This window comes from Bactrocera dorsalis, chromosome 2 (assembly GCF_023373825.1).
Source record: "Bactrocera dorsalis isolate Fly_Bdor chromosome 2, ASM2337382v1, whole genome shotgun sequence".
NCBI classification, from domain to species: domain Eukaryota; kingdom Metazoa; phylum Arthropoda; class Insecta; order Diptera; family Tephritidae; genus Bactrocera; species Bactrocera dorsalis.
The window spans coordinates 74,748,361-74,775,499 of NC_064304.1; the positions used below are offsets into that span (position 1 = coordinate 74,748,361).

General features: G+C 36.1%; 1 protein-coding gene across 3 annotated transcripts in view; it reads left to right on the forward strand.

Annotated features, from left to right (window-relative positions):
* LOC105223097 (proton-associated sugar transporter A) overlaps nt 1-27,139 on the forward strand; it is a 176,438-nt gene that overhangs the window by 82,176 nt on the left and 67,123 nt on the right. For all 3 annotated transcript variants that reach the window (XM_049450002.1, XM_049450001.1, XM_049450000.1), the window contains exons 2-5: nt 313-575; nt 9,871-10,143; nt 10,196-10,297; nt 10,352-10,554. In XM_049450002.1, the coding sequence (XP_049305959.1) occupies nt 326-575; nt 9,871-10,143; nt 10,196-10,297; nt 10,352-10,554 (828 nt within the window). In that variant the 5' untranslated portion in view covers nt 313-325. The remainder of the gene's footprint in view (nt 1-312; nt 576-9,870; nt 10,144-10,195; nt 10,298-10,351; nt 10,555-27,139) is intronic.

Here is a 27,139-nt window from a genome sequence, read left to right on the forward strand (position 1 = left end):
TAGAATCTTTTTGTACTAACAAATAATACAAATCATTTGCAATAATATAATATTGCGAGTATAAATTAAGATGTAAGCTATCCTATCATCTAAGTTGGACCAAATTACATGTATATGCCAAATTTCATGAATATCAGTTGACTCGTTTTTGAGTTCATTCCAGACATACACACGGACACTGGATTTTTATATATTAAGATAAAATTTTGTCAATACCTGAACATATATTCCTGCCTTTAAATTTCTTATTTTACTTTTTCCTAATTTAGTCCTTTATTAATATACAAATATATTATTTAAAATATTTTACAGACATAAAACTCGCATGGAGTTCGTAAGGATTTCTGCAGCTGTTATGGGCATTGAGTTCTCGTATGCCGCTGAAACTGCCTTCGTTTCACCAACTTTGCTAAAAATTGGTATAGACCATCAACTTATGACTTTAGTATGGGCTTTATCACCATTGATAGGGTTCATTGCGTGCCCTTTCTTAGGCTCGATGAGCGATCGCTGTAATCTAAATTTGGGACGAAGAAGACCTTTTATAATTTTGCTGTCAATAGGAGTTATTTTTGGTATGTAATTTTTATAAAATATATATAACTTCGTATTAAACCATCATAACAAGAATACATTATGCAACAGGTAGTGCAAATTCATACCCGGATTTTATGATTTACTCGAATTTATTATATCATAACATTTATTTTCTGTATATATAAAATATGTATTTTTGAAAATCACGAAAATTCGGTGGCTGTAGTTGATTTCTGCAGTCAAATATCTTCTTAAGCAATATAGTGCATTACGTACTTATATGTGCTATTTTCAATAAATTTTAATAGCTGTTGGAATTATACACATACATACATATACTAAAAGTTTCTTGATTACGGTCTACCTATATTGTGCAAAACAAATATAGAATTTCAAACTCCTAAATTACAAGATCTTTATAGTCAATTGGAAGACGTGCAAAAAAAATTAACTTCTTGTTGCGTAAAAGAAGATTAGATCGACAAAACGGATACGGAGTTTATAGAACGCAAACTGATAAAATATGTAAAACTAATTTACTTTGGAGCTTTTAAGATCTCCAATTCAATGTAACAGACCCAGAAATCGATTCCTTTCGTGAATAATTCAGGCAATTTGACATAACTTTTGCTACAGAAAGTGTTTACCATTTGCTGAAAAAGAGTTTAGCTGCGGCAAGCTTGCTTTTTTATATCCAAATAGCATCCCGCAGTCACGAAATAATACAGAAGTTTGTGGAGTTTTCGGATTTATTCTAAAGGAAGCTCACAATGAGCTCAGAACAAACAAAAAGATTACATCAGAATATCCCAAGCACTCTGAAATTTGTATAATAACGTCGCTACTAGAACATTTAGTTCTAACGCTAACCCGTCCTCTTTTCTCTAACAAGCAACACATGTACCAAGTTTCATCATGACATCTCAACTTTTACTCAAGTTACAGCCTGCACAGACGGACGGATTTCTGCTCGTCTCGTCATCCTGATCATTTATATATATGCTTTATACAAGGTCTGTCGTAAAAGAAACAGAACTTTTTAAATACAACTGTTTCTGGTGACGCCACCTATTGGTGGGTATATGAAATAAAAAGTTTGATCTCTTGTTGACATTTCGTAAAAATTTTAACACAATTGGATAACTACAATCGATATTATCGATCAAGAAGTGACAGCAGCTTTTGGTCATCGGTCGTAAAATTCATTTTGAACAAAGAGCAAATATTAAATTTTGTTTCAAACTTTGGAAAACGTTTACTGAAACATTTTAAATGATGAAAAAAGTTTGTGGTGATCAGTGCCTATCCTGTAGTAATGTGCATGAGTGGTTTAAGCGATTCCTAGAAGGTCGCGAGGACAAGAGCCATCACCGAAAAAAAGTCGTCTTCAAAAGTCAAAAATAAAGACATTGCTGATTTGTTTTTTACGATTCCGAGGGTATTGTACACCGAGAGTTCATCCCACCTGGCCAAACGATTAATGCTGTGTTTTACCTTGGTATTATGAAGTGTCTTTTGTCACGCATTCATCGTGCTCGACCACAATACCGTGAGGCAGGGTCCTGGCGCCTGTTGCACGATAATGCGCCGTGTCATCGGTCGACGCTTGTCACTGATTTTTTGACAAAAAACTCCATATTAACCATTAATCACTCACCCTACTCACCTGATCTGGCACCCTGTGATTTTTACCTATTTGGAAAACTTCATTTGCCCATGAAAGGACACTGGTTTCAGGACATTTCAGCTATCTTAAAGGCGACGACCGATCTTCTCAAGAGCATTCCAAAAAATTACCTTAAACACTCATTTGAAATGCTAATTGACCGGGCTAAACGCTGTATCGAAGCGCAAGGAAACTACTTTGAATAAAAAAATATAACTTTTGAAAAATATTAATTTTTGTTGATGTTTTTAACAGTCCTGTTTCTTATTATTACATATGAGCCATTCCATCAATTGGCGACATGGTTTTGTACCCGTGGTTCTCCGATTTTGACGAAACTTTAGAATATCATAATATAGACTAAAATAAGAATATCTGTAAACTTTTTAGTGGCCAAAGTTGCTCCATTGTTTTTTGGCGCGCACTTCAAATTGAGATCAAACAAAAAAATGACTTTTTCTTTTATTTTTTAACGACCTCAAAATTGAGTGAAAAAAATTTTGAAGTTATCCATTTTTATGTAAAAAAATCTCAGCTTTCTGATAAAAATATTTTCAAAATCCAAAAAAAATTTCAAAATCCAAAAAAAAACATTTTTTTTCCAAAAATCCCACTTTTTGTGCTCTTCCCTCACTTTTTTTTCAAAATTGACATTTTTATTCGATTCCTCGTTAAATTTTACATAAGAATCAGTGTTCAAAAATATGGGACTCTGATCCCATGAACAGCAAAAAATATTCAAAGTTGACGCTCAAAATCCAAAAAAAACATTATTTTCCAAAAAATCCGGTTTTTTGTGTTTTTCCACCAACTTTTTTTCAAAATTGACTTTTCCATTCAATTCCTCGTTAAATTTTACATAAGAATCAGTGTTCCCAAATATGGGACTCTGAACCCATCAACAGCAAAAAAAATGCAAAGTTGTCGCTATACGGCGCATATTTTTATGAATGAAGACAGTGATTTCCTCTTAATTCAAGTCTAAGAATACAATTTACATTTTTACCTCCTTCACACAACCTTCTAAGCGAACAGACTACGCCGTATTATTTATTATTTCTGAAACAAAGCGCCCATATACTACACGCACAAAGCAAGGTGCTAAAAAGCAAAAAAACTTAAAGATATTTCATATACTAAGATTATTGCTGAGAGTGACAGTCTAATTAGATACTGTACTAGATTTTCATCTTCCCCGATTCAAGACAATTTTGAATCGGTATTAGAATCAAAAAAGATAGCAATTTCTGGACACGGCTCCAATCTGCATATGACGCGATAGTAGAAACTGACGACTCAGATCTACCCGAAAATTTCAAATCCTCGGCTTACGCCAAATATGAAAATTGCCTTGACCAATATGAAGAGACAAAAGCCATGATCTCTGATCAATTAAAATTAACAAAGTCAATTGCACCTACTCCACTACCGAGAGTAGAGCTGCCACAAATTCAAAGCCAAGAGGCGAGTTCAGGCATTCAGTTCATTAAAGTACCAGCATGCGCTACAGAAATTTTTCATGGAGGTTATGAACAATGGCTGTCCTTCCGGGACATGTTTACGGCCGTGTATATAAACCATCCTAAATTATCACAAGCGCAAAAACTGTGTCACCTACAAAACAAAAACAACGATACAAAACAAAAGGTCAAGCAGGCGTCATAGTAAAACAGTTCGCTCTTAATGACAATAAATTCAATTTGGCTTGGGAAGCTCTAAAAGAACGATATGAGAATGAAAGAATATTGGTCGACAAACAAGTGACCATATTAATGAATTTACCAAAAATTCAGAAGGGAACAAGTGAAGAATTTATAAAACTTCAATCCACTGTTTCAAATTGCTTGTCAGTTCTAACGACACAGAATATTCCCACAGACAATTGGGACCTCATTCTGGTAAATATATGCACTTCTGCATTACCAGATAAATCGTTAGTTTTGTGGAAGCAATCGCTCTCATCACGAAGAGAGTGCCGAACGTGGCAACAAATGAAAGATTTCTTAACTACCCAACATGAAATTGCGGAATGTTTAGATAACAAAAATGGCCAGAACTAAAAACGTTCAACACGACCTACCTAAATCGAAGCTTCATTAAGCCCCAAGCGAGTAAAAACAATAACTTAAATCGTAGTTTTTATAAAACACAATCGTTCACATCCGAATAAACAATTTCGTAAAAACGAAAAACTTTGTACCAATTATTTGTTATATGCGCATACGCTCAAAGATTGCGAAGGCAAATTTAACTCAATGCATCACATTACAAATTTTTCCAGCTTTGCTCAAATTAACGCTAATGTTAAAAGAGCAGCGGGATTAATTGCAACAGCAAATCCCGACATACAAAATTCCCAAAAATTGCCAAGAAGGACCATGCTGGCAAACGCAATAAAAACTCAGACGCTACACAGCGAAAACCAACAGCAACAATTTCCACAGCAGTGGTCTCCATCGAGCTGTTTAAACTTAGGGTCCTTATAGACCAATGACCATAGGGCACAAAGTAGGCTATAACTGGCAACAAAACTAGCCAATTTTGAAATCACGGGAATGGGCGGAAGAGTAATACAAAACTCAAACAAAATCTGCCCCATTACTCTTTTTTCCTCCCAAGTGGATAAGCGCATTCAAGCTTCCAAGCTATCATACAAATAGCAAGCATTGGCAAATGGTTTCACACCTTAACCTTTAACTTAAGAGGTCAAATTTCGAAACGTAGATTTAGAGGTAGTAGTAAATTTTACACCATTTTGATTGTTAAAATTTATTAGAGATTTTTTTGTTATAATACTTACAAATTTCATCAAACTGATTTAAATTAATTCTTATTACAGTATTCGGAAAGAAAATTTTAAACTCTTTGTATTTTTTTGAAAAATGTGTGGTTTATTTTAGAAGCCTTTTTTATGATTATGAGAAAATCAAAACACAAGGTGTAAAATTTACTACCACGTCATTAGTTAAAGGTTAAGTTAGCAGACCTCCTCATATTAAATTGGCGTACATATGTATATACAAATACGTTTTCAATGGGGATGTCGAAAAAATGTATCGACAAATAGTCGTACATAAAGATGATCAAGATTTTCAGCGAACTATTTTCCGAAAATTTCCCAATAGTCCACTACGCAATTTTAAATTAAAAACAGTTACCTTGGGCATAAACTGTGCCCCATACCTAGCCATTACACTCCACGAACTGCCAGAAGACATAAAGTCAGAATTTCGTCTGGCAACACAAGTGTTGAAAAAACAAACATATGTAAACGACATTCTGTCTGGAAGCCACAGTTTTCCACAAGCATACGAGACACTAGCACAAGTGACACAAGCGTTCAATACAGCAGGGTTTCGGTTAAAAAAGATAACGGCGAACCACCCTAATTTTTTAAAGGACATACCTATAGAAAATCTATAACACACTGATTTCCTTAAATTTGAAAAGGAAAGCACAAAAACACACAGATACAAATCCCACGATAGATAAATTATGCCCCACGGCACCAAGTCGAACTACATGTGCAAACTAAAAAGGTGGCACCCTAAAAACAATAAGTCTACCACGAGAGGAACTATGTGGTGCGCTACTACTAGCCAAGCTAGAATCCATGGATAAATATGGCAAAATATAAATTGTATGTCTGGGCTGATTCCGAAATTGTATTAGCTTGGTTAGAAAAACCTCCACATGCATGGAAGACGTATATTTTCAATCGAACGCCTCAAATCCTTGACCTAGTGGGATCAGCCACTTGGCGACACGTAGCCAGTGTTGACAATCCTGCCGATCTAGGTACAAGAGGGTGCAAACCTCTGCACCTTACCACAACCACTATTTGGTGGAATGGTCCTCCATGGTTAACAGAATCTCCCGATTCTTGGCCAAGATCGCCCATGCGCAACATAATTGCCCCAGAAAGTCGAAAAATCGATTATTTTCACACGACATTGGATGATGCGATTTTCATCATACTCCCGAGCACTCAGGGTAATCGCTTACATGTTCAATTTCATCAAGCGACTCAAAATTAGAGTAAAGGGAGAACCGACGCTGTATTCCCAAGGCAATACATTGTCGCACCTAGACCTAGAAAACGCAAAGGTCACTCTTATCACGTATACTTAGTCGCGCCACTTCAGCTGCGAGATGGTAGTACTAAGAGAATCGAAGCCCATTGACAAAAAGAGCTCACTCTTAGTAATAAATCCATTTCCATTTGCCAACTCAAGCCTCACATTTAAAGAACGCCGTCCTCTAATAATACCAGAGAAGTCTAGACTTGCCACTCCTCAAGTATAATATATACACTACTAATGCTTCTTCAATCTGCTGCTGGAGAAAATTATTCGAGCTGCAGAACTTAATCGAGCAGGTACAATCTTTTATAAGAGTGTGCAGCTGCTGGCGTATGCCGATAATATTGATATCATCGGCCTCAACACCCGCGCCCTTAGTTCTGCTTTCTCCAGACTGAACAAAGAAGCACCACAAATGGGTCTGGCAGTGAACGAGGGCAAGACGAAATATCTCCTGTCATCAAACAAACAGTCGTCGCAATAGCGACTTGGCTCTCACGTCACTGTTGACAGTCATAACTTTGCAGTTGTAATAGATTTCGTCTATTTAGGAACCAGCATTGACACCACCATCAATGTCAGCCTGGAAATCCAACGCAGGATTACTATTGCCAACAGGTGCTACTTCGGACTGAGTAGGCAATTGAAAAGTAAAGTCCTTTCTCGACGAACAAAAGCCAAACTTTATAAGTCGCTCATGATTCCCGTCTTGTTATATGGTGCAGAGGCTTGGACGATGACAACAACCGATGAGTCGATGAGTTTTCGAGAGAAAGGTTCTGCGAAAGATTTATGGTCCTTTGCGCGTTGGCCACGGCGAATATCGCATTCGATGGAACAATGAGCTGTACGAGATATACGACGACATTGACATAGTTCAGCGAATTAAACGCTGGATAGGTCATGTTGTCCGGATGGATGAAAGCACTCCAGCTCTAAAAGTATTCGACGCAGTACCCGCCGCGGGAAGCAGAGGAAGAGGAAGACCTCCACTCCGTTGGAAGGACCAAGTGGAGAAGGACCTGGCTTCGCTTCGCTTGGAATATCTAATGCAACATATAATCCGCCAATAGTTCTAGATTCCCCGTCTTAAGCCCCAAATAAAGAAGTGCATTTTCATGTGCAAGATCTGCACTATGCATAGACAGAAGATGAGGACGAAAATTATGGCAGCACTTCCACCGAAACGCTGCAACATCGCTCTGCCTTTCACTATTACAGATGTCGAGTTTGCTGGTCCTTTTCAGATAAAGGCGTCCATGCTAAGATCTCCCAAACTAATGAAAGGCTACTTGGCTGTCTTTGTCTGTTTTACGACAAAAGCATTGCACCTCACGCTATGTACTAATCTGACAAAAGAGGCTTTTTCCGCGGAATTTGCTCGCTTCGTCAGACGACGCAGTTTTCCTTATGAGCGACAATGGAAAACCCTTTATCGGGCTCAAAGAGCCACAGAAAAATAGTTTGTGGACTTGATTAAACAAGTCTCCTCTGAGATTGTACAAAAGTATGCTCTCCAAGGCATTAATTGACAATTTATCCCCCCAAGTGCTCCTCATATGGGTGGTTTGTGGAAATCAGCTGTAAAATCTTCAAATCCCACTTAAAAAAACTACAAATATAATTACGAAGAATTTACGACACTATTGATTCGCATTGAAGTCGTTCTCAATTCACGGCCACTAACAACACTCTCGCAAGATCCCTCAGATCTCACAACCCTAACCCCAGAGCACTTTCACAAAGGAGCACCCATTCTGGCCAGGTCTGAGCCAGGAGTGGAGTCCCTATCCTTATTAAATCGATGGGAGAGAATTAAAGTTCTCCATCATAATTTCAGCCGCAGATGAAAAGAAGACTATTTAAAGGACCTCCACAAGAGGTAACGATGGAAAACATCAGAAAATACGCCAAAGCTTGGAGATTGTGTACTTATTAACGATGATTGTCCCCCACCAACCGAGTGACGACTTGGCCGCATAGAAAAGCTCCATTATGGCTCAGACGGTCACATCCGGGTAGATGATCTCCGTGCTCAAAGCGGAATACTAACCAGGCCGCTGGTTAAATTATGCTTTCTACCAACTGCGGATAATAGCAAAAATTCGATACCAAACGATCCATTCATAATACCGTATCAAAAATGAAAACTAATTGAAATGAATCAATAAAGCCGCAATCCGCGACAAACCTTTAAAAACAACAATAAAAATTACAGAAATGGTCGGTCAATACGACGACTCAGTTATGCTACATAACTATATACTACCATGTGTATTCAAATACCATTCTTATAGAGATCATTGTGGACGTGGACATGCCTACCATACTCACACCAACTGTTCGGTCGGCAACCAACGTGGCACGTAATGGCGCTATTCCTACGCCCCGCCCAACCAATGCTAGCATCGACCACCGCTTCTGGTAGTGGCTCACGAGCAGCTCCATCAACGCCATCCACACAAGCCGAACCGCCTCGAATCCTATGCCCTCTATGTCGCCGGAAACACCGGGTACAGCACTGTGGGCTCTTTAAAGGATTGTCACCGACACAACGCCAGCGCCAACGACGTGATATAGGTCAGCCAGCTGCCTCAAACACAAGTAGACCAAGGCAAGCAAACCGCGTGGTACGACGTGGAACCACTGCGGCCTGTCCTGAGCCCCATCAATGGCGTCCGCACCAACTGGGCATCATCCGAAAAGGGAACAAAATTGCCACGCTAGTGGACTTAGCAAGGTTGTGGCAACACTTCAACAACTCCAGCGACTGCCACGCTGAATATTTGCATAGGGGGCCGGGATGGCTAAATGAGATAAGTCTTCCCCTAATGCCACTACCTCAACACTCCAGTACACCACACACACAGAACCCACACATCAACACCACCCACACGCGAGAGCACCTCATATCAACACAAAAAACACACACCACATTGGGTACCACTCCACAAAAAAAGGTCAGCATCTCAACAGTTTAGTTCTTATTCGTCTGCATTTGAACCTGTACTTCGCCTTCTCGATCGCCGCCACCCGCTGTCGTCGTTATGCTATTACGCTAACAATTTTCACAGTTTATTATTCACGTTGTTACATTTACGTTTATATACGCGGGTTTGCCCAACATAAATACCTAAATAAAATCCTAAATTTCTAAATTCAAATACCATTGTTACCAACCGAAAACGGGCGTTTTATTTCAAAAAATACTAAAAAAGATGGTAAGTGTTCAAAAGGTGAGGTGAACAATGGCTTAAACAAAATTCAAAAAGTCAACACTTTAAAGTGCATGTGAATTTAACTCCTAAATTTTAGCTTGTGTATCTAATAGCACTTCCATAATTCGTTTTAATAGATCTAATTTTTATTAAATAATACAAAAATAACTTTAATTCAATATTTAATTTGTGTTCTATTCTTTTTATTCACACAATAACAAAACGGTTGCATTCTGGCAAAAAGTCAGTGATACCTTGTTATATTTTTTGGAGAACCTCCTCTATCTGTGCATATCCATTTTAACCCCGAATTTGAGGGATGCTATTCTAAATCTCAGTCAATTAATTGTCAAAGTTGTTTTAACAGGACTTCTTTTAATACCTAATGGGGAACAATTGGGATACTGGTTTGGTGATGATTACCAAGAATTGCACTCTTCAATAATTAATGTAACAAATACAAGTTTAAATATGGTATCACATCGTGTGACTGCTTCACAAAATGAAATACATTCCGTACCACAGAATAAACATCCTTGGGGAATCTTTTTCACTGTTTTGGGTACAGTCTTATTAGACTTCGACGCGGATGCGTGCCAAAGCCCAGCTAGAGCATATTTGTTGGACATATGCCTTCCAGGTAGTAATTTCTATCTAACATTATTTCGTCTTTAACCTTCTTTTAATTGTAGAGGATCATGTTAAAGGGCTTTCTACTTTTACAATAATGGCGGGCTTAGGCGGATTTATGGGGTACTCAATGGGAGCCGTCGACTGGGATACAACAATAATTGGTATTCATAATGTATTTATATGCATCGCAATATTTAATACAAACATTTTTCCAGGTCAAAAATTAGGTGGCCATATAAAAACAGTATTCACATTAGTTACTTTCATATTCATTTTTTGCGTAACACTAACAATTACAAGCTTTAAAGAAATTCCATTATGGGTTATAGCGAATTATGCAAATGACAAACATCAAAGAGTAAACACCTCTAATGATGACATGGAAGCCGTAAATCAGTTAACATTTAACGATGAGGAGGTAAGTGTATTTTAAAGAGTAAAAATAGTAAATCGGTGTTTGTAGCAACTAAAACTAATTACGATGTATATATGTACATAAGTATAATTTTTCAGTAATCACCATAACGCGACGGATTGATTTCAGGGTCCATCCGTGCAACTAAGAAATTGTGTACTCTGATAAATTGACAAATCTGAACTTAGGTACACATATCCGGAATCGGAGCGTTTTTCGGCGCACAAATATTTTCTATTTCTTTATAGCCTTAGAATTAATATAGTAACCCACTTTACCATTGGAAGGTTTCGAAAAAGGCCCAAAATAATACCGCTCGACCTTCGGAGCACTCGGAGTGCACACCTGGCACTTTAAAGACGTTTTTCTCAAACACAAACTTTTTTAAACTGGCGGACATGATTCAACCGATTTGCTTAATTTTTTTTTTAATGTTCACAAAATCCCTGTCCCTACTAGATTTATATATATTTTTTAATTTATTGACAATGTTATGACAAAATTTATTTAAGAAAAAAGAAACAATGGGAATAAATTAAAAAAAAACGTTAATTACCTATTTATTTATCAACATTTTTTCATGAAATCGTGTGCGCCAGTGAAAAAACGCATCTCATTCAACCAGCCTTCCGAAAGATATCATAAAAAAACTCCGAAAAAATTTGTTTATACACTCCACAATATACCTCATGATATGTGAAAAAGTTCTTTTGTAGAATCAAAATTTCTATAAAACAAAAACAGACCAGAATACCCTACTGACCCCTTAAAGTCTACTAAAAGCGCGGTAAATCAATTACTAAATACGCCAGAGACATTGTATTAAATTTCACTCCCGAGATGATATGAGAGGGCTTTATAAACATATCTCAACCGTTTTACACCAAATTCGGTATTTAATATTCTTTAATTATTCTTTCATTGCTATGCTTCTTCTTCTTCTTAATTGGCGTAGGCACCGCTTATGCGATTATAGCCGAGTTAACAACCGCACGCCAGTCGTTTCTTCTTTTCGCTCTCAGAGAGCAGGAGTGCAAGCCGAGTAGAGAATCGTTCGGCTGTCTGTTGTGATTGCAGCTTCTCGACGTCGACCCTTCCTTATGTTTGTTGGCGAGCGTTTTTTGCCGCACAGAGGCGGGTGCGAATCTTAGCTGCAACAAGTCCGAGTCGATGTTAGGACCTCGGAGCGCACGCACATCTAAAACACTGGAGACGTGTCTTCCGTCTATCACAACATGATCGATCTGGTTGGTAGTTTTTCGATCCGGAGACAGCCAGGTAGCTTGATGTATCTTCTTATGCTGGAATCTAGTACTACAGAAAACCATATTTCGGGCCCCGGCGAAGTCGATCCGCCTCAACCCATTTGTGGATGTTTCCTCGTGGAGGCTGAATTTACCGACCGTAGTGCCAAAGATACCTTCTTTGCCCACCCTGGCGTTGAAGTCGCCAAGCACGATTTTTACATCGTGGCGGGGGCATCTCACATAAGTGCGCTCCAAGTACTCATAAAAGGCATCTTTGGTCACATCGTCCCTCTCTTCCGTCGGAGCGTGGGCGCAAATCAGCGATATGTTGAAGAACCTCGCTTTGAAGTGGATTGTGGCTAGACGTTCATTCACCGCAGTGAATGATAGTACTCGGCGACGGAGTCTCTCTCCCACTACGAATCCCACACCAAACCTGCGCTCCTTTATATGGCTACTGTAGTAAATGTCACAAGGACCTACTCGTCTCTGTCCTTGCCCCGTCCATCGCATTTCTTGGACGGCGGTGATGTCAGCCTTTGTTTTCACGAGGACATCAACCAGCTGGGCAGTGGCACCTTCCCAGTTAAGGGACCGGACATTCAAGGTGCATGCCCTCAATTCGTAGTCCTTATTTCGTTTGCCATGGTCGTCATCAAAAGGCGGTCTCTCATCCGAGGCTGGTTATATCTATTCACTGGGGGTGTTTTTATTACGTGGCGGATCCCAAACCCTGCGCACAACCCTATGCAGGGGATGTTTCGCCTTCTCACTTTAGCTCGCCTTCAAACGGATGTTCTTAGGCTACCCAGAGGATACTTGGTCAAAGACCGGAAGTCGTGAGCTGCTTGAGTCACATGTAAAAGAATCGTTTCTGGCCACTCCCTAGTGAATGGCAATCAGAGAACTTTCCTCACTTGCGTGACCTTCTACACATGACTCCATCCTCCAATGCTGCAATGTGAAAATGAGCTACGTCGGACTACAACCAATATTACAATCAATTTTAAATTTCATTTGATATACATATGTTAGTTATCATAAAATTGAATTTAAAATTGAATGAACATGTTTTTCTAATAACGGTGTATTTTTTAAAATCGGATGAAAACATGTCCTAGACATAATATAACTAACAAACCTTATGTACCTGAAGGTATAACTTCGGCTTTAATTTTTGCAAGTTGCAAGTGATGAAATGGTCTGTTATAGCCCTTTATATTGGTTTATAAAAATTTTTGTCAACATTTGAAGTTATGTATTTTTTTATTTAATTCTTGACAATTGCGAGGGCATTAAACGTTTATACCAACCCTATGGTGATCATATGAGACATATGTACATATGTGCATTTGGGTATCCAGAAAAAACTAAAGTTTGTTTTCTATTGCATACCTGCTCTGAATTATGTTTATACAATAGGAAACTAAGTTTGGTCAGAGAACGTACATTATAAAGAAGGTTCACGACACAGAGGACGTAAAAGTACATCACCCACACGCTAGAGCCCAGGATTCACACACGCAAACACACACCACCCACATAAAAATGATCAGCCTATACATAGTAGTTCTGACTCGCCCGTTGTTGAGTATACGTCGTTTTCCGCCACCGCTACGCAGCGTTCCATCCCTTCTATCTCCATACATTGAAGTTTATTTTAAATTGAAGTTAATTTATAGTGTTGATATAGTGTGAAAAAACATACAAATTAAGTGTTAAATTTATACTGAGAAAAAATACACGAATAAAGTGGTAAAACCGGAGGTTGGTTATCATTTTAAAGAAAAGTAGCAAGTGGTAAGTCAAGCGGGCAGTGATTAAAACAACATGCTTATTCAAAAAAGGTTTTAGAATTGCTTCAAACCTTAACAGATGTAAAACGAATTACTTTATGCAATTACAAGACACCTTAAAGAAAGCACAAGAAAAGTAACAGGGGAAAAAAACAAATTAAAACCCAGATATAAAAGACAGCAAGTTAAGGAAAATTCAGAGAATTAAATAATAATTAATAGCAGAAATAGAATTATTCATAAAGGTAATGTTAAATAATAAAATTTTATAGGTTTCCAATATTGTTATTCATATATTTTAAGTATCCAAAAGTTATAAATGATAGCAAATATTATGAACCAAGAGCAATTACAGAAAAAGACGATTAATTGACATTGAAATTGCCAAATCTAAAAAAGAATAAATAAATATAACAAATTGTAAAAAGCAAATGATACATACCAAATGTAAAATTAATAATACGAATACTCGCTTATCAGATATTTTGTCTAGAAAAGAGGGTAAATGTAAAAAACTTATTGAAAACAAGTAAGGAAGGGCAAAGTTCGGGTGATAATTTATTCTCTTGCAACTTACAAGAATCAAAGCCAGGAAAATAGCTTAAGGTATAAAACGTCAACCTGAGGATCGAAATCCAATAAATTTTATACGTAAATATACTATATATAACTCCAATACTGACAGACACATAAGGTTTTTTATAAAAACGAAAACCATTATATGTAGTACATATATGGCAGTTGGTTATGCCAAGTTTTTGCCATTTTTTTTTTTTTTTATTTTAGACACAAAGATACACTGTTATAAGTAAAACACGCTGTCTCATTTTCTTGGGGATAACTCACATATTGCCCGATAATGCTGTACAATGTCACCCGCAAATTCGAAAATTTTTATATTAAGTATATGGTGGCTAAGGGAAGTATTAGTCCGTTTCAACCCATTTTTGACACACAGACGTACCATTGTCAGAGAAGTGCACTTCCTGAATTTCAATTATATATCTCAGACATTGACCGATATTTTCAAACAAAAGTCAACTATAGGTACAGGGATCCACATATTCTGTACCTAGGGCCAGTTTTTGTTGGATTTGAAAAATTTTTGGTTATAAGATGGGACACATTAAAAAAATCATTCGTGCAAAGTTTTATACCGTTATATTATTTACTTCTTGATTTGCGTAGGCGTGGTTATTGTCCGATTTCTCTCATGACATAGAAATATGAAAACAATGCCTTGTCGAAATCGTTCAGTCGGGTGACAAGATATGGGATTTTACCAAAAAGTGGGCAACGCCCATCAACAAACTTTTACACGGGCCCCAATAAAGTCCTCTCATGTCAAACTGAAGGTGTGGTTGTTAAGGCCAATGATATCAATATCGTCAGCATCACAGAAGTTGGTTAAAGAAGTCACACGAAAGAGAGTCACCTTGTCTGAAAACTCGTTTAGTCTCAAGCGGCTCGGAGAGTTCCTTAACCGATCCTGACGGAGCTTTTCCTGTTGCTCAACGTCAGCTTACATAGCCATATTAGTTTTGCGGGGATACCAAATTCAGACATCGCGGCATAAATACAGCTCTTTTTCGTGCTATCAAAAGCAGCCTTGAAATCGACGAAGAGAGGGTGAGTGTTGATTCCCTTTTCACGGATCTTTTCCAAGATTTGGCGCATGACGAATATCTGGTCACTTGTTGACTTTCCAGGTCCAAAGCCACATTTATAAGGTCCAATCAGTTTGTTGACGATGGACTTTAATCTTTTACATAATACGCTCGATAGAACCTTATACGCGATGTTGAGGAGGCTTATCCCACGGTAGTTGACAGAGATTGTGGGGTTTCCTTTTTTGTGGATTGGGCAGAGCACACTTGAATTCCAATCGTTGGGCTTTCTTTCAACCATATTTTACAAAGAAACTGATGCATGCTCTTTATCAGTTCTTAGCCGCTGTGTTTGAATAGCTCGGCCGGCAATCCAACAGCCCCCGCCGCTTTACTGTTCTTCAGACGGTTAATTTCTATTCGAACTTCTTCCTGGTCGGGCAGTGGAACGTCTGCTCCATCATCATCGATTGAGGAATCGGATTTGCCTTGTCCTAGCGTTATATTTTCACTGCCATTCAGCGGGCTGGAGAAGTGTTCCCTCCCTAATTTTAGTATGTTCTGGGCATCTGTTATTAGGTCACCTCCTTGGGTTTTACAAGAACAAACTCCGGTTTCGATACCTTTTGTTAGTCGGCGCATTTTTTCGTAGAATTTTTGAGCATTACCACTGTCGGCCAGTTTATCCAGCCCTTCATACTCACGCATTTCGGCCTCTTTCTTTTTCTGTCTGCAAATGCGTCTCACTTCCCTCTTCAACTCTCGGTATCTATCCCATCTCGAAATTGTTGTGGTCGATCGTAACGTAACGAGGTAGGCGGTCTATTTTCTCTCCGCTGCGACGCAGCACTCCTCGTCGTAACAGCTGTTCTTTTGCATTTTCCGAAAACCATTGGTTTCGTTTGCAGCTGTACGTAAGAAAGTTGAAATGCCGTCCCACAGTTCCTTTATACCGAGTTGTTGACGAGTGCTCTCAGAGAGCAGAAGCGCAAGTCGAGTAGAAAATCGTTTGGCTATCTGTAAGGATTGCAGCTTCTCGACGTCGAACTTTCCTTGTGTTTGTTGACAAGCGTTTTTTGCTGCACAGAGGCGGGTGCAAATTTTGGCTGTAACAATATAGTGGTCCGAGTCGATGTTAGGACCTCAGAGTGTATTAATTCTATAACACTGTGATCGATCTAGTTTTCGATCCGGAGACCGTCAGGTCCCTTGATGTATTTTCTTATGCTGGAGTCTAGTCCTAAAGATAACTATATTCCATGCTCCAGCGAAGTCGATCAGCCTCAATCTATTTGGGGATGTTTCGTCGTGGACGCAGAGTTTTCCGACCGCCGTGCCAAAAATACCTTCCTTTCCACTCTGTCGTTAAAGTCGCCAAGCACGATTTTGATACCGTAGGGGGCATTTCTCATAGGTGGGCTTTAACCGCTTATAGAAGGTATCTTTGGTCACATCGTTCTTCTCTTCCATCGGGCGTGGGCGCAAATCAGCGATATGTTGAAGAACTTCGCTTTGATGCGGATTGTGGGTAGACCGGAGTGAATGATAGTACTCGGCGAAGGATTCTCTCACCCACCACGATTCCCACACCAAACTTGCGCTCCTTTATGTGGTTTTTTCCGCTTCTACCTATTGTTAGGGTCGTCTTACGAACGCACTGAAAAATTCTACTTCAAAAATTCCGATTTTGAAAGGGTTATCGGACACTAGCCCGAGGTGATGCTACAAAGGCACTTTTATGTGGTTTTATCACTATTAAGCAAATATTGGAAGACATTTTCAATAACGTGGATCAGAAAGCGGAGTGCCGTAATAAAGCTTACGGACTACTTTCAACGATGAATAAGTTAGAAACGGGAATAATGACAATTACGTTGAACGAAATCCTAGAACGCTTGCAAGCGACTGGTGCTTCGATGCAGTCACGCTCTTTATGAATCGTTATATGGCTACGTCCAAGCAATGCGATCCACTTTTTCTGATATTGAGGCAAGAGCCAAAAACCTGACCTACTGTAAAGAATACCAGCAACAGACAACACGACGAATCAAGCGAAATACAAAGTACGACCATTTCAGGGGCTCTACTACACTCAACGACTTTGTTGAAAATCAAACACCTGGACATCGTTTCGAATTTGAGGTGTTTATTGCCATTATTAATAACGTACTGTCTGCTTTAGCTAAACATATGAAAGCATATCATAAAATTACTAGTGTTTTGAAGTATTTCGACAGCTAAAATCTCTCACAACAGGAGAGATTTTGGAAAAATCCTCTAGTATGGTCAGTGCTTACGAAGATGATTTGGAGAACAGCCTAGGCGGCGAATTAGTGCAGTTCGCAGAGCTGCTGAAAACAGATGTGGCTACTGTTATTGACAGCAAGAAACAGGAGCCTCTGGAACAGCAATATTATAAACTTTCATTAAACAATTCTTTAGAATCGTGTTTACCAAACTTAGAAATTAGTTTGCGAATTTACTTTTCTCTAATGATCACTAACTGCAGTGGCAAACTTTCTTTTTCAACATTAAAACGTTTAAAAATGAATTAAGGAACACAATGGGCAAAGAACGTCTTATTCATCTCACTTTGTTAAATGTGGAGCATGGCTTGCTTAAAGAAGTCGATTTTGAAAGTATAATCTCTAAATTTGTCCATAACAAATCCAAAACACTTTATTTGAAACAATTTTAATTTATTTAATACCCTTAACTTGAGAACCTATAGCAAACCCTTGACAGAATTTGCTACAGGCCCGCGCTAGTTTAATCCGGCACTGACAACAGTACAAGATCTTTTGAAGGATGCTCAACGTATTTCAGAGACGATGGAACTATCTCATTATCGTCATTCAACAAGGAGACGGACACACTCTTATCCCTTGCACAGGATCAAAATGCAAGCAACTATATCTTCGTAAGGTAATTCTAAATAAAATTCAAGGACCAGGACTATAAGTGAGAATATGTCATGGGAGCAAATTAAATAAACACTGGTGGCAAATTTTGAATTAAAGAGTCTTATCATTCTCTATACCAAAAGGTATTTTCGGTAAGAATTATAATGTAAGACAATATTTTATAAGATTAAGAGATATTTTATCAAAACTTAACGAAAAATATGAATATGTTCAAAATAAACTAATAGAGTTTAAGCCACAAAATAATGAAAAAGTTATGTTAAGGGCTGTTTACAAGGTGCGATCCAAAGTAATCAGGACTTAAAAAAAACAGAAAAAATGTTTTTTCGGATTCAGTACAGCTTTCCAAAAGCATGTCGAACGAGTGTTTTAGCTCGTTGGCCGGTATGACCGCCAGTATGCCGGTGCAAGCCTTATCAGGTGAATACGGGGAGTGGTTAATGGTTAAAATGTGATTTTTGGTCACAAGCATCCTTCGAATGTTGGATTCTGAGCAATTTTTGGTCGTCAGTATATTTGTGTGGGACAAACCTTTCGTAAGTCCTAATGTTCGGTCAAAATGCGATAAATCGGGGTTTTGGAGATGTTCAATTCCATTTTCATGAATTTAAATGATGATTTCGGCTGATTTTGGATGAATTCACGCACAGTTTCGATGGAATTTCTGGTGATCACGGATTTTGATTGGCCCACACGGTGATTGTCATTTATGTCTTCACGATCACTTTGAAAACGTTGAAACCACTCGTGTACTCTGCTACGGAATAGGCAATCATGGCAATAAACTTGTTTCATCAATTGAAACGTTTCGGTAAAAGTTTTACCAATTAAAAAATAAAATTGAATGTTGGCTCTTTATTCGAAGCTCATTTTCGCACCGATAACACAAATATACTGACACTTCAAACGTAATAACTTCACTTCCAATGAATGAAATGTCGTTAAATTCTTATTGGACAATCGATAAATATAGTAGATTCTAATGCACTAGTCGACATATAGATGGCACCACCAGGAGCGCTAGATTCAAAAAGTCCTGTTTCCTTTGGAAAGCACCTTGTAGTAAAGCTAATATTGTAGCAGATGCACAGTCGCGTCTTGAATTATATAACATTTCCGATGATTCCCAGATCAAAGAATCACAACATGCAGCGCAAAGTAGTGAAATATTTATAATTCAAAATATAAAAATAAAATATTTATAATTCAAGTACGCCATCGCAAAGATATTCTGGGCAACATTTACAGCAAACTCAAAGATTTTCTAATTCTAATAATAAGCAAATTCAACAACGACAAAATTATCCTCAAAGGTAGGAAAATTATGCAAAAAATTCAGAACAAACACGGATTTTCGGGCAGTTTTTTAGACATAATATAGTAATAATTTTTATGCTCAAAATACAGTTCGAGCAAGTGTTCGTACTAGTCAAGCATATTCCTGTCTAGAACCAATGGACACCAATTACAATGAGGAAGTAAATTTTCACATAGAGTCAGATCAAAAAACCTACCTATAGTATTACTAACAATTAACAATGAAATAATTAAATGTATAATCGATACAGGTTCATCGATTCCACATATGAGTAATAAGTTGAAGTCATGTAATCGAATAATATTAAAACATCCAATTAAACTTAAGTCGTTACGAAACGAAATAATAGTGAAAAAGGAAATAATCACAAACCTACCTCAATTAGCTAAATTTGATAATAAAAAAATTTATGCAATTATAGGGCAAAACTTGTTAAAACCATTGGGAGCTGTAATAATAATACGATATTTATCCATACAATGAGAACGATAGCCATAAATTTTAGTGTTATAAGCTTATTCGGAAGGAAATTGCTACATAATCTAAATAAAGAAGAATATAAAGCTATTTCTAGCCTAATAAAAGAATAAAATTGTTTATTTTACCATGAAGGATAGAAATTAACAACAACTGAAAGTATACAACATGAGATATTAACTAAAACCAATAACCCAGTGTATTCTAAGATTTATAGATACCAACAGATTCATGAGAAGAAAAATGTTAAAAAAATTCAAGATATGTTATAATTAGGTGTCATTACAGAAAGTCATTTACCATAAATAATCCTTTGTGAATAGTTTCATAAAAAAATTTTAGTTCGGGTAAAAAGAAACGTTAGTAAGTTAAATGAAAATTGATGACAAGTTTCCTATTCCCAATATATAAAATATTTAAGATAAATTGGGAAGGTCACAATACTTTTCTACAATTGATCAAATCCATCAAATCCTCGTGAAAAATGAATACCGGCCTAAAACAGCATTTTCTACACCATTCGGTCATTACGAATTCGTACGAATGTATCGGTTTTTCCAAAGAATGACGAATTTTTTCCTCTCATAAATAAAATATGTGTCGTTGATATGGACGATATTCTCGTCTTTAGCACATCTTTGCAGGAACATATTGATAATTTACGTAAAATGGAACTTAAGTTACCGCAAACACAAAAGCAAATTAAAGCATTTTTAGGAGTTACCGGTTATTACAAGAAATTTGTAAAATATTATGCGAAAGTTGCACAACCGATGACCTCTTGTTAGAAAAAAAAAGAAAATTAACAAAAAAGATATTAATTATGTAAATTCATTTGAAAATTTTAAACGATTATTGATAGAAGCACCAATTTTGAAGTATCCTGATTTTAATAAGCGGTTTAAATTAATAACTTATGCAAGTAATTTTGCAGTCGGAGCAGTACTATAACAGGATAATCACCCTGTGTGTTATGCCCGCAGAACTCTAAATGATGATGAGAAAAATTCTCTACAACGGAAAAAGGACTTTTAGCCATTGTATGTGTACAATTGTATTGTGTACAATTCGACTTACAAATTTATCACCAACCACTTAAATGGCTTCATGCAAAAACAAAATATAATGGTGTCAACCAAAGATTACAGAAATGGATGTTAAAGTTAGGAGAACATAATATGAGTATACAACATATCCAAGGTAAAGATTATAAAGTCTTTTATTTTATTAAGATTTGATAAGTAACAGCTGATAAAGTAGATTTATAATCTTTACTTTGGCCGATGTCTTGAATCGCATAAATTCGGATATTAATGAAATAAATGAGCCCTTGATTTTGAAAGTGGTATAAGTCAAAAATTTTAAAAATCTACTTTATCAGCTGTTACTTATCAAATCTTAATAAAATAACATAGTCTGAAGAGATTAGCAGCATGCCATGCAAATTAACACTTTAAAATGTGTTAACTGAAATACAGATATTGTTCGTTTTGATAGTGGTATACGAGTAAGTCAGTGTGTTCACAAAGTAATTTTGTCATGTCTTCAGATAGTGGTTCAAGTATGATGAAGTAAAACTTTTAATGTAAAAACCTACTATTTAAAGTTAATTGTAGACATTTTACGGCGAATAAATATAAGTAATGCTCCCAAGAAATGGAAACGAATAAGAATGATATCGTCTTCTGATGAATCAGCTCATAGTTTAAAAGCGATATCGGAACCCTTACAAATGGAAGAAAGCAAAATGAAATCAAGAAAGAGGACACGCAATCAACAGAATTATGTACAAAATATAAGAAAAATGAAGAGAAATCGTGGAGAGGAATATGAAACAAAAAACTCTAAGCTCGGGAGTGCTAAAGTTTTCGAAAATATAGATTGTCTTTGTTCCAAAAAGTGTTTAAATGGTATCGGATATGAAGACAGGAAAGCTAATTTCGATTATTTTTGGAATTTAGCATGTTTCGAAAAACATAATATGTTTCTGTATGGTTTGATTAGAAAACAATCAATAAAACAAAAACGCCCCAGAAATCACAAAGGATATATGAGAAAATGGAGTCTGAAGTTTCATCTATATGTATGTATGAGTTCGGAAGTTTCTGTTTGCAAAACTTTTTTTTTGGATACTTTCAAAATATCTAACGGAAGATTAAGTCGTGCCTTAAATTCTGAAACACCTGGAATGGATGGTCGTGGCAAAATGGCTAGTTCATCTAGAAAAACAGATCAAGAAAAAATTAAAGTAGTACGAGATCATATTCTGAGTTTTCCAGCATGTGAGAGCCATTACACGCGGTCACATCACACTTCAGGTCGAAAGTACCTAAATGCTGACTTAGATATTCGAAAAATGTATGGGCTATATGTGGAAAAATGTGATGAAAATAATACATCATGTGTAAAGGAGTGGATTTATAGAAAAATATTTAATACTGAGTTCAACCTAAATTTTCATACTCCTCGTAAAGATACGTGCCAAAAGTGTGATTCGATAAAACTAAAAATTGAAGCATCCAGTAATGAAGACGAGAAGTTGCATCTTATGGAAATTCATGATTCACATCTTAAAAGAGCCGAACAGGCTAGAAAAAGTTTAACAGATGACATACAAAAAACAAAAGATGACCCGAGTGAAAATTACGGATTCACATTTTACCTACAGAAAGCGCTTCCTTACCCAAAACTTTCTGTTTCGGTAGCTTACTATAAGCGCAACATGTATGTATACAATTTAGGGTTTCATAATTTCCACAATGGAAATGCTAAAATGTATGCATGGGATGAAACAATCGCCTCAAGAGGATCACAGGAAGTGTGAGTAACTTAATAAAATCATGTAAGATGAGAAACCCATTTTCGGTAGTACAAATGAATCAAAAAGATTTTATTTCTACAAGACAACTAAAAGAATCAACGAATAATAGAATGGATCAGATTTCTAAAAAATGCCCCATATAAGATGTTTTATAAAACTTCCTTGGATGACAACTCCGAATTCAAAGTACTAGACCTCTCACCTAAAAAAGGCAGACCTAGAATATACGGAAATATTGATTTACTTCCATTATACACAACTATTAGACCAATAACAAAAGAAAAACGTAAAGATATGATGGATCTACTACCCTATATTCCCCCAATTTTTCACAAACAATTTATTTCCCTAAATACTAATGAATAATTTACTTAGTCACAATGAAATGAGTTTGAATAAAATTTTAATTACTAATAAAATTGTTTCATTGGTGGCATAAGTCATTTATAAAGTCATACAGTTAATTTTGAAAGTGGGACAAGTCATTTAAACCTTTCAAAACCTCATTTTCTTTTAAAAATGGCTATAAATTTCATAATCATAATAAATACTTGTTTGTTGGGACCACTTTACTGTCGAAAAATCATAATCCATAATGCAAGAATATTTTTTAATCCTTTAAAATGCAAAACTCTAAATATCTCGAAACAAAAAAATATGCCTTATACCACTTTCAAAATCATGGGCACAAATACAATTGAGAAACAAGAAATTATAGAAAACAATTTCGAGGTTGGATAATAATATATGTAGATGAAAATGATATTGATACCATACGCTAACAACATGATAACTTTAATGATCATATAACCATACTCGAAACAGTGGTTAACAGTTTTAAATACAAGTTGTTTTTACTAACTCAAAGAAAACTGAATTCGGAACCAAATTTGGCAATAAGGTGGTATATATGTATAACTCTACAAGATTTGGAAAACGATTTAGTGCCAGATATTTTAAGAAGACATATTAAATCGGGCAAAGTAGAAATGTACTCAGACCTAAATGACCATGACTATAATCGGTTGCAAATGGGAATCTTAGAATCTTATAGTCACAGAGAAATGTAAAATTTGTTAAATATAGTTTTCGTGCAAAAGATATGGTTAGCGAAGATGAAACTCTAAAGCAAATACATAATTATCAAAAATATGAAAAAATGAAATTATTGGGTGTTATGATGATATTAAAAAATTAATTTACTTTCCAAAATTGAAAGTAGGTAATTATTCAAATATATATTAATAATTGTGACACATGTAATAAGGTAAAATATGAAAGAAATCCATTGAAGCCAAAATTTCAATTAGCCGAAATTCCAAAAGAAGTAAATGAAATAATACACTTCGATACGAGTATTTACATTAATAAAAAGCATAGTTTCCTCACAGCTATAGACAAATTTTCTAAACATGTCATTGCATAGCAACATAGAAGATAGAAATAAAAGTTAAGTTGCGATAAGAGGTAGATCTAAATTTTTGGATAATTAGTTTAATTCAGTAAATGTAAAGAATTTTTTGAGAGGAAAAGGAATATATACTAATTTTACTAAACCCAATAGTCATACGGGGAATGCTGATAAAAAAAGATTCCACAGACCAATTAGCGAAAAAGTAAGAGTTTTAGAAATAGAAAATTCTCAAATGTCCATACAGAAAAAGGATTTCAAGTCATAGAAAGGTATAATAACTCCATTCATTCTATTACAAAAGCACGGGCAATAGATGTAATGGAAGGAAAAGAAGATAAAAACAAAATATACAATGGAATGTTAGAGGCAAAACTTAATAGAATTCAGAAATTAAACGAAAAAAGGGAATTTTTTATTAATAAAAAGGAGGAGGGATATGTAAAGAATTATAAAGCAGCTAGGCACAAATACCAACCCAGATATAGAAAAATTAAACTCGAAATTTGCAGATCAACTTGATGTTAACGATATTGGCAATAATGGTCATCCCGACGACGAATAGTCTGATGAACACTGAATTGGTCAATCTGTATACTTCTAAATTACGGTTGAAAATATCGATTTTGCATAAGAATACGCTATATACTACATATAATAAATCCTCAAGAAATATTAACTATTACTAACGAACTACAACTAAATATACAACGGCCACTACTTGAAGCACATCTAAACCACTAGAAATGCAACTGAAAATCATACGAAAAAAGGCAAAAACATTAATACCACACAGATATGTACATTATATTAATTTCGTAGGCATAGCGGAGAAATGGATATTTGAAACAATAGTTGATGAGGATGCAAAGAAAATCGAAGAACATTTCAAAGTAATTGAGACAAATAATCATCAATTATTAAAAAATCTTAATAAGCAAATTAACATAAATTCTCATTTCAATGAATCTTTTCTCTATATTAAGAAATGTTATTTTACATGATAGGGAAATTATAGAAAAAAAGTAAATGGTATTAAAAAAGATATGAGTGGAACACATATACAACTTCTTAAAACTGATTTTTTAATTAAATTAAAAAATTCTACAAGATAACGGGGAACATATTCAGAATAATATTGCAGCTTCCAGAATAGGATTGCTTCTTAGTAACATTCTAACAGTCGGAGAAATTGATCATTACAATATAAATATAAATAAACTAGAAAATATATAAATGGGAACACTAGTTACAAGTAATGAAAACTTCATATTTGTTATAAGAATCCCAAAACATACAATAAAATTACCGATTTCAATGATTATGCCCTGAACAAACAGCAAAAATAGAGAAATAATATTTGAACCATTAAAAGTTGTAAAGTATAAAAATTAGGGCGGGTCGATTTAAAAATCGCTCATTGCTCTGTGAAAATCGTATTCTAGGGATCAAAATAAGAAACTTTGCCGAAGGAACCATACCTCTAAAACGAATTTTGATGTCCCCCAATTTGGGTCGAACTTTTGGGTAGGGGCAAATTTTGAAAAATCCCGCTTTGACCCATTTCGAGTGCTCCAATCGAGTCCAAATGTATGACCGACCCCCACTAACTTTGGACGGCCGATCCACCCATGCCAGTGGCATACCCCCTGGAACTCCCCTGGGGAGTTACCCATACAATCATTTTAAAAAATCACCATTTTTGGACTTTACATGAAAAAATCAGCTAAATGGTTATGTTTTTCTTTATTTTTATTTATTTATTTATAATAATATCTATTTTTTCTCTTAAGAAATTTATTTAGTCGGAACATACATACATATGTAAATGAAAAAATTAATTTAAGTGAGTTATAGAAAAGAAACTAAAAAAAATTATTGTTTGAAGTCTTTTTTACTTTCAAGTCTGGGCAATTTCGCACGGCTCTCTAATGTCGTCGCCATAACAGCCTCTACATTTTCCGGTATAACCCGTTTGGAAACGCTAGCCAGCAATTGAACATGTCGTTCCGTTCCTTGTATGTGTGATGGAATTTTTGGATCATTAAACGGTGGATCATTTTGATTTAAATATTCTTTCAATGTATCGTACGGAATGCTTCGCATGAATGGTGGTTCAAATACGATATTTATATCATTAAAATTGATCATTTCCGTATAACTTGTGCAATTAAAGTTTATATCTGGTTTTTTATAAACTCTAAGTTCCATTGGCTCGTCAACATCGGCTCGATAGCGTAGAATTTTCTTGATGGAACAGTCGCGCTTTTCTTTCCTATCATCAAACAACATTGATAACAAGATATTTTCCGAATGCGCATAATATGAATTATCTTTAATTACTTGATTGACAATTTTGCGTAAACGAGGTTCTAGAAATCGTGACCAACCAATGAACTTGAAAAATAATGCACTGCCGTACACGACAGAGCTGTAACACTTGATATTGAAGTACATTGGCACATAACATTTAATTATAAATTCAACCAGAATTCTTAAATTTGCTTCTGGATTTTCCGTTGTCACATATAATCGCAATAATCTAGCGGCCTTGGTGAGCCACCGAGAATGTACAATTTTCCCTGGTTTGATGTTAGCCAGATCCACCGGAACCACGCCGCTAGAAATTGCATGGGCCATGTCGTATAAGTACTTCGAATCGGTGGAAAATTCTTTTTTTTCTGGAGCAGGGGGCATATTTTGCAACTCAATTTTCTGGAAACCGTCCACCACCTAAAAATATATAATAATAAAATAATTAAAAATGGTTGACAATTATAATAAATGAGTGATAGCAATAACTTACCGGAAGAGTTTCACAAGTTTCGATTTGACGGCTCAGTTGCTGGTTGATTTATTCAAAGCTTCAAACAAATGCCGAAACGGAAGTTCGTTGAAGTGTAGAAGGCAAACAAACCAATGCAATGGTCTTTTTAACAGCAATTCGAATCGTCGTATAATTCCACCGTGTGGGCCAGTGTTTGTTG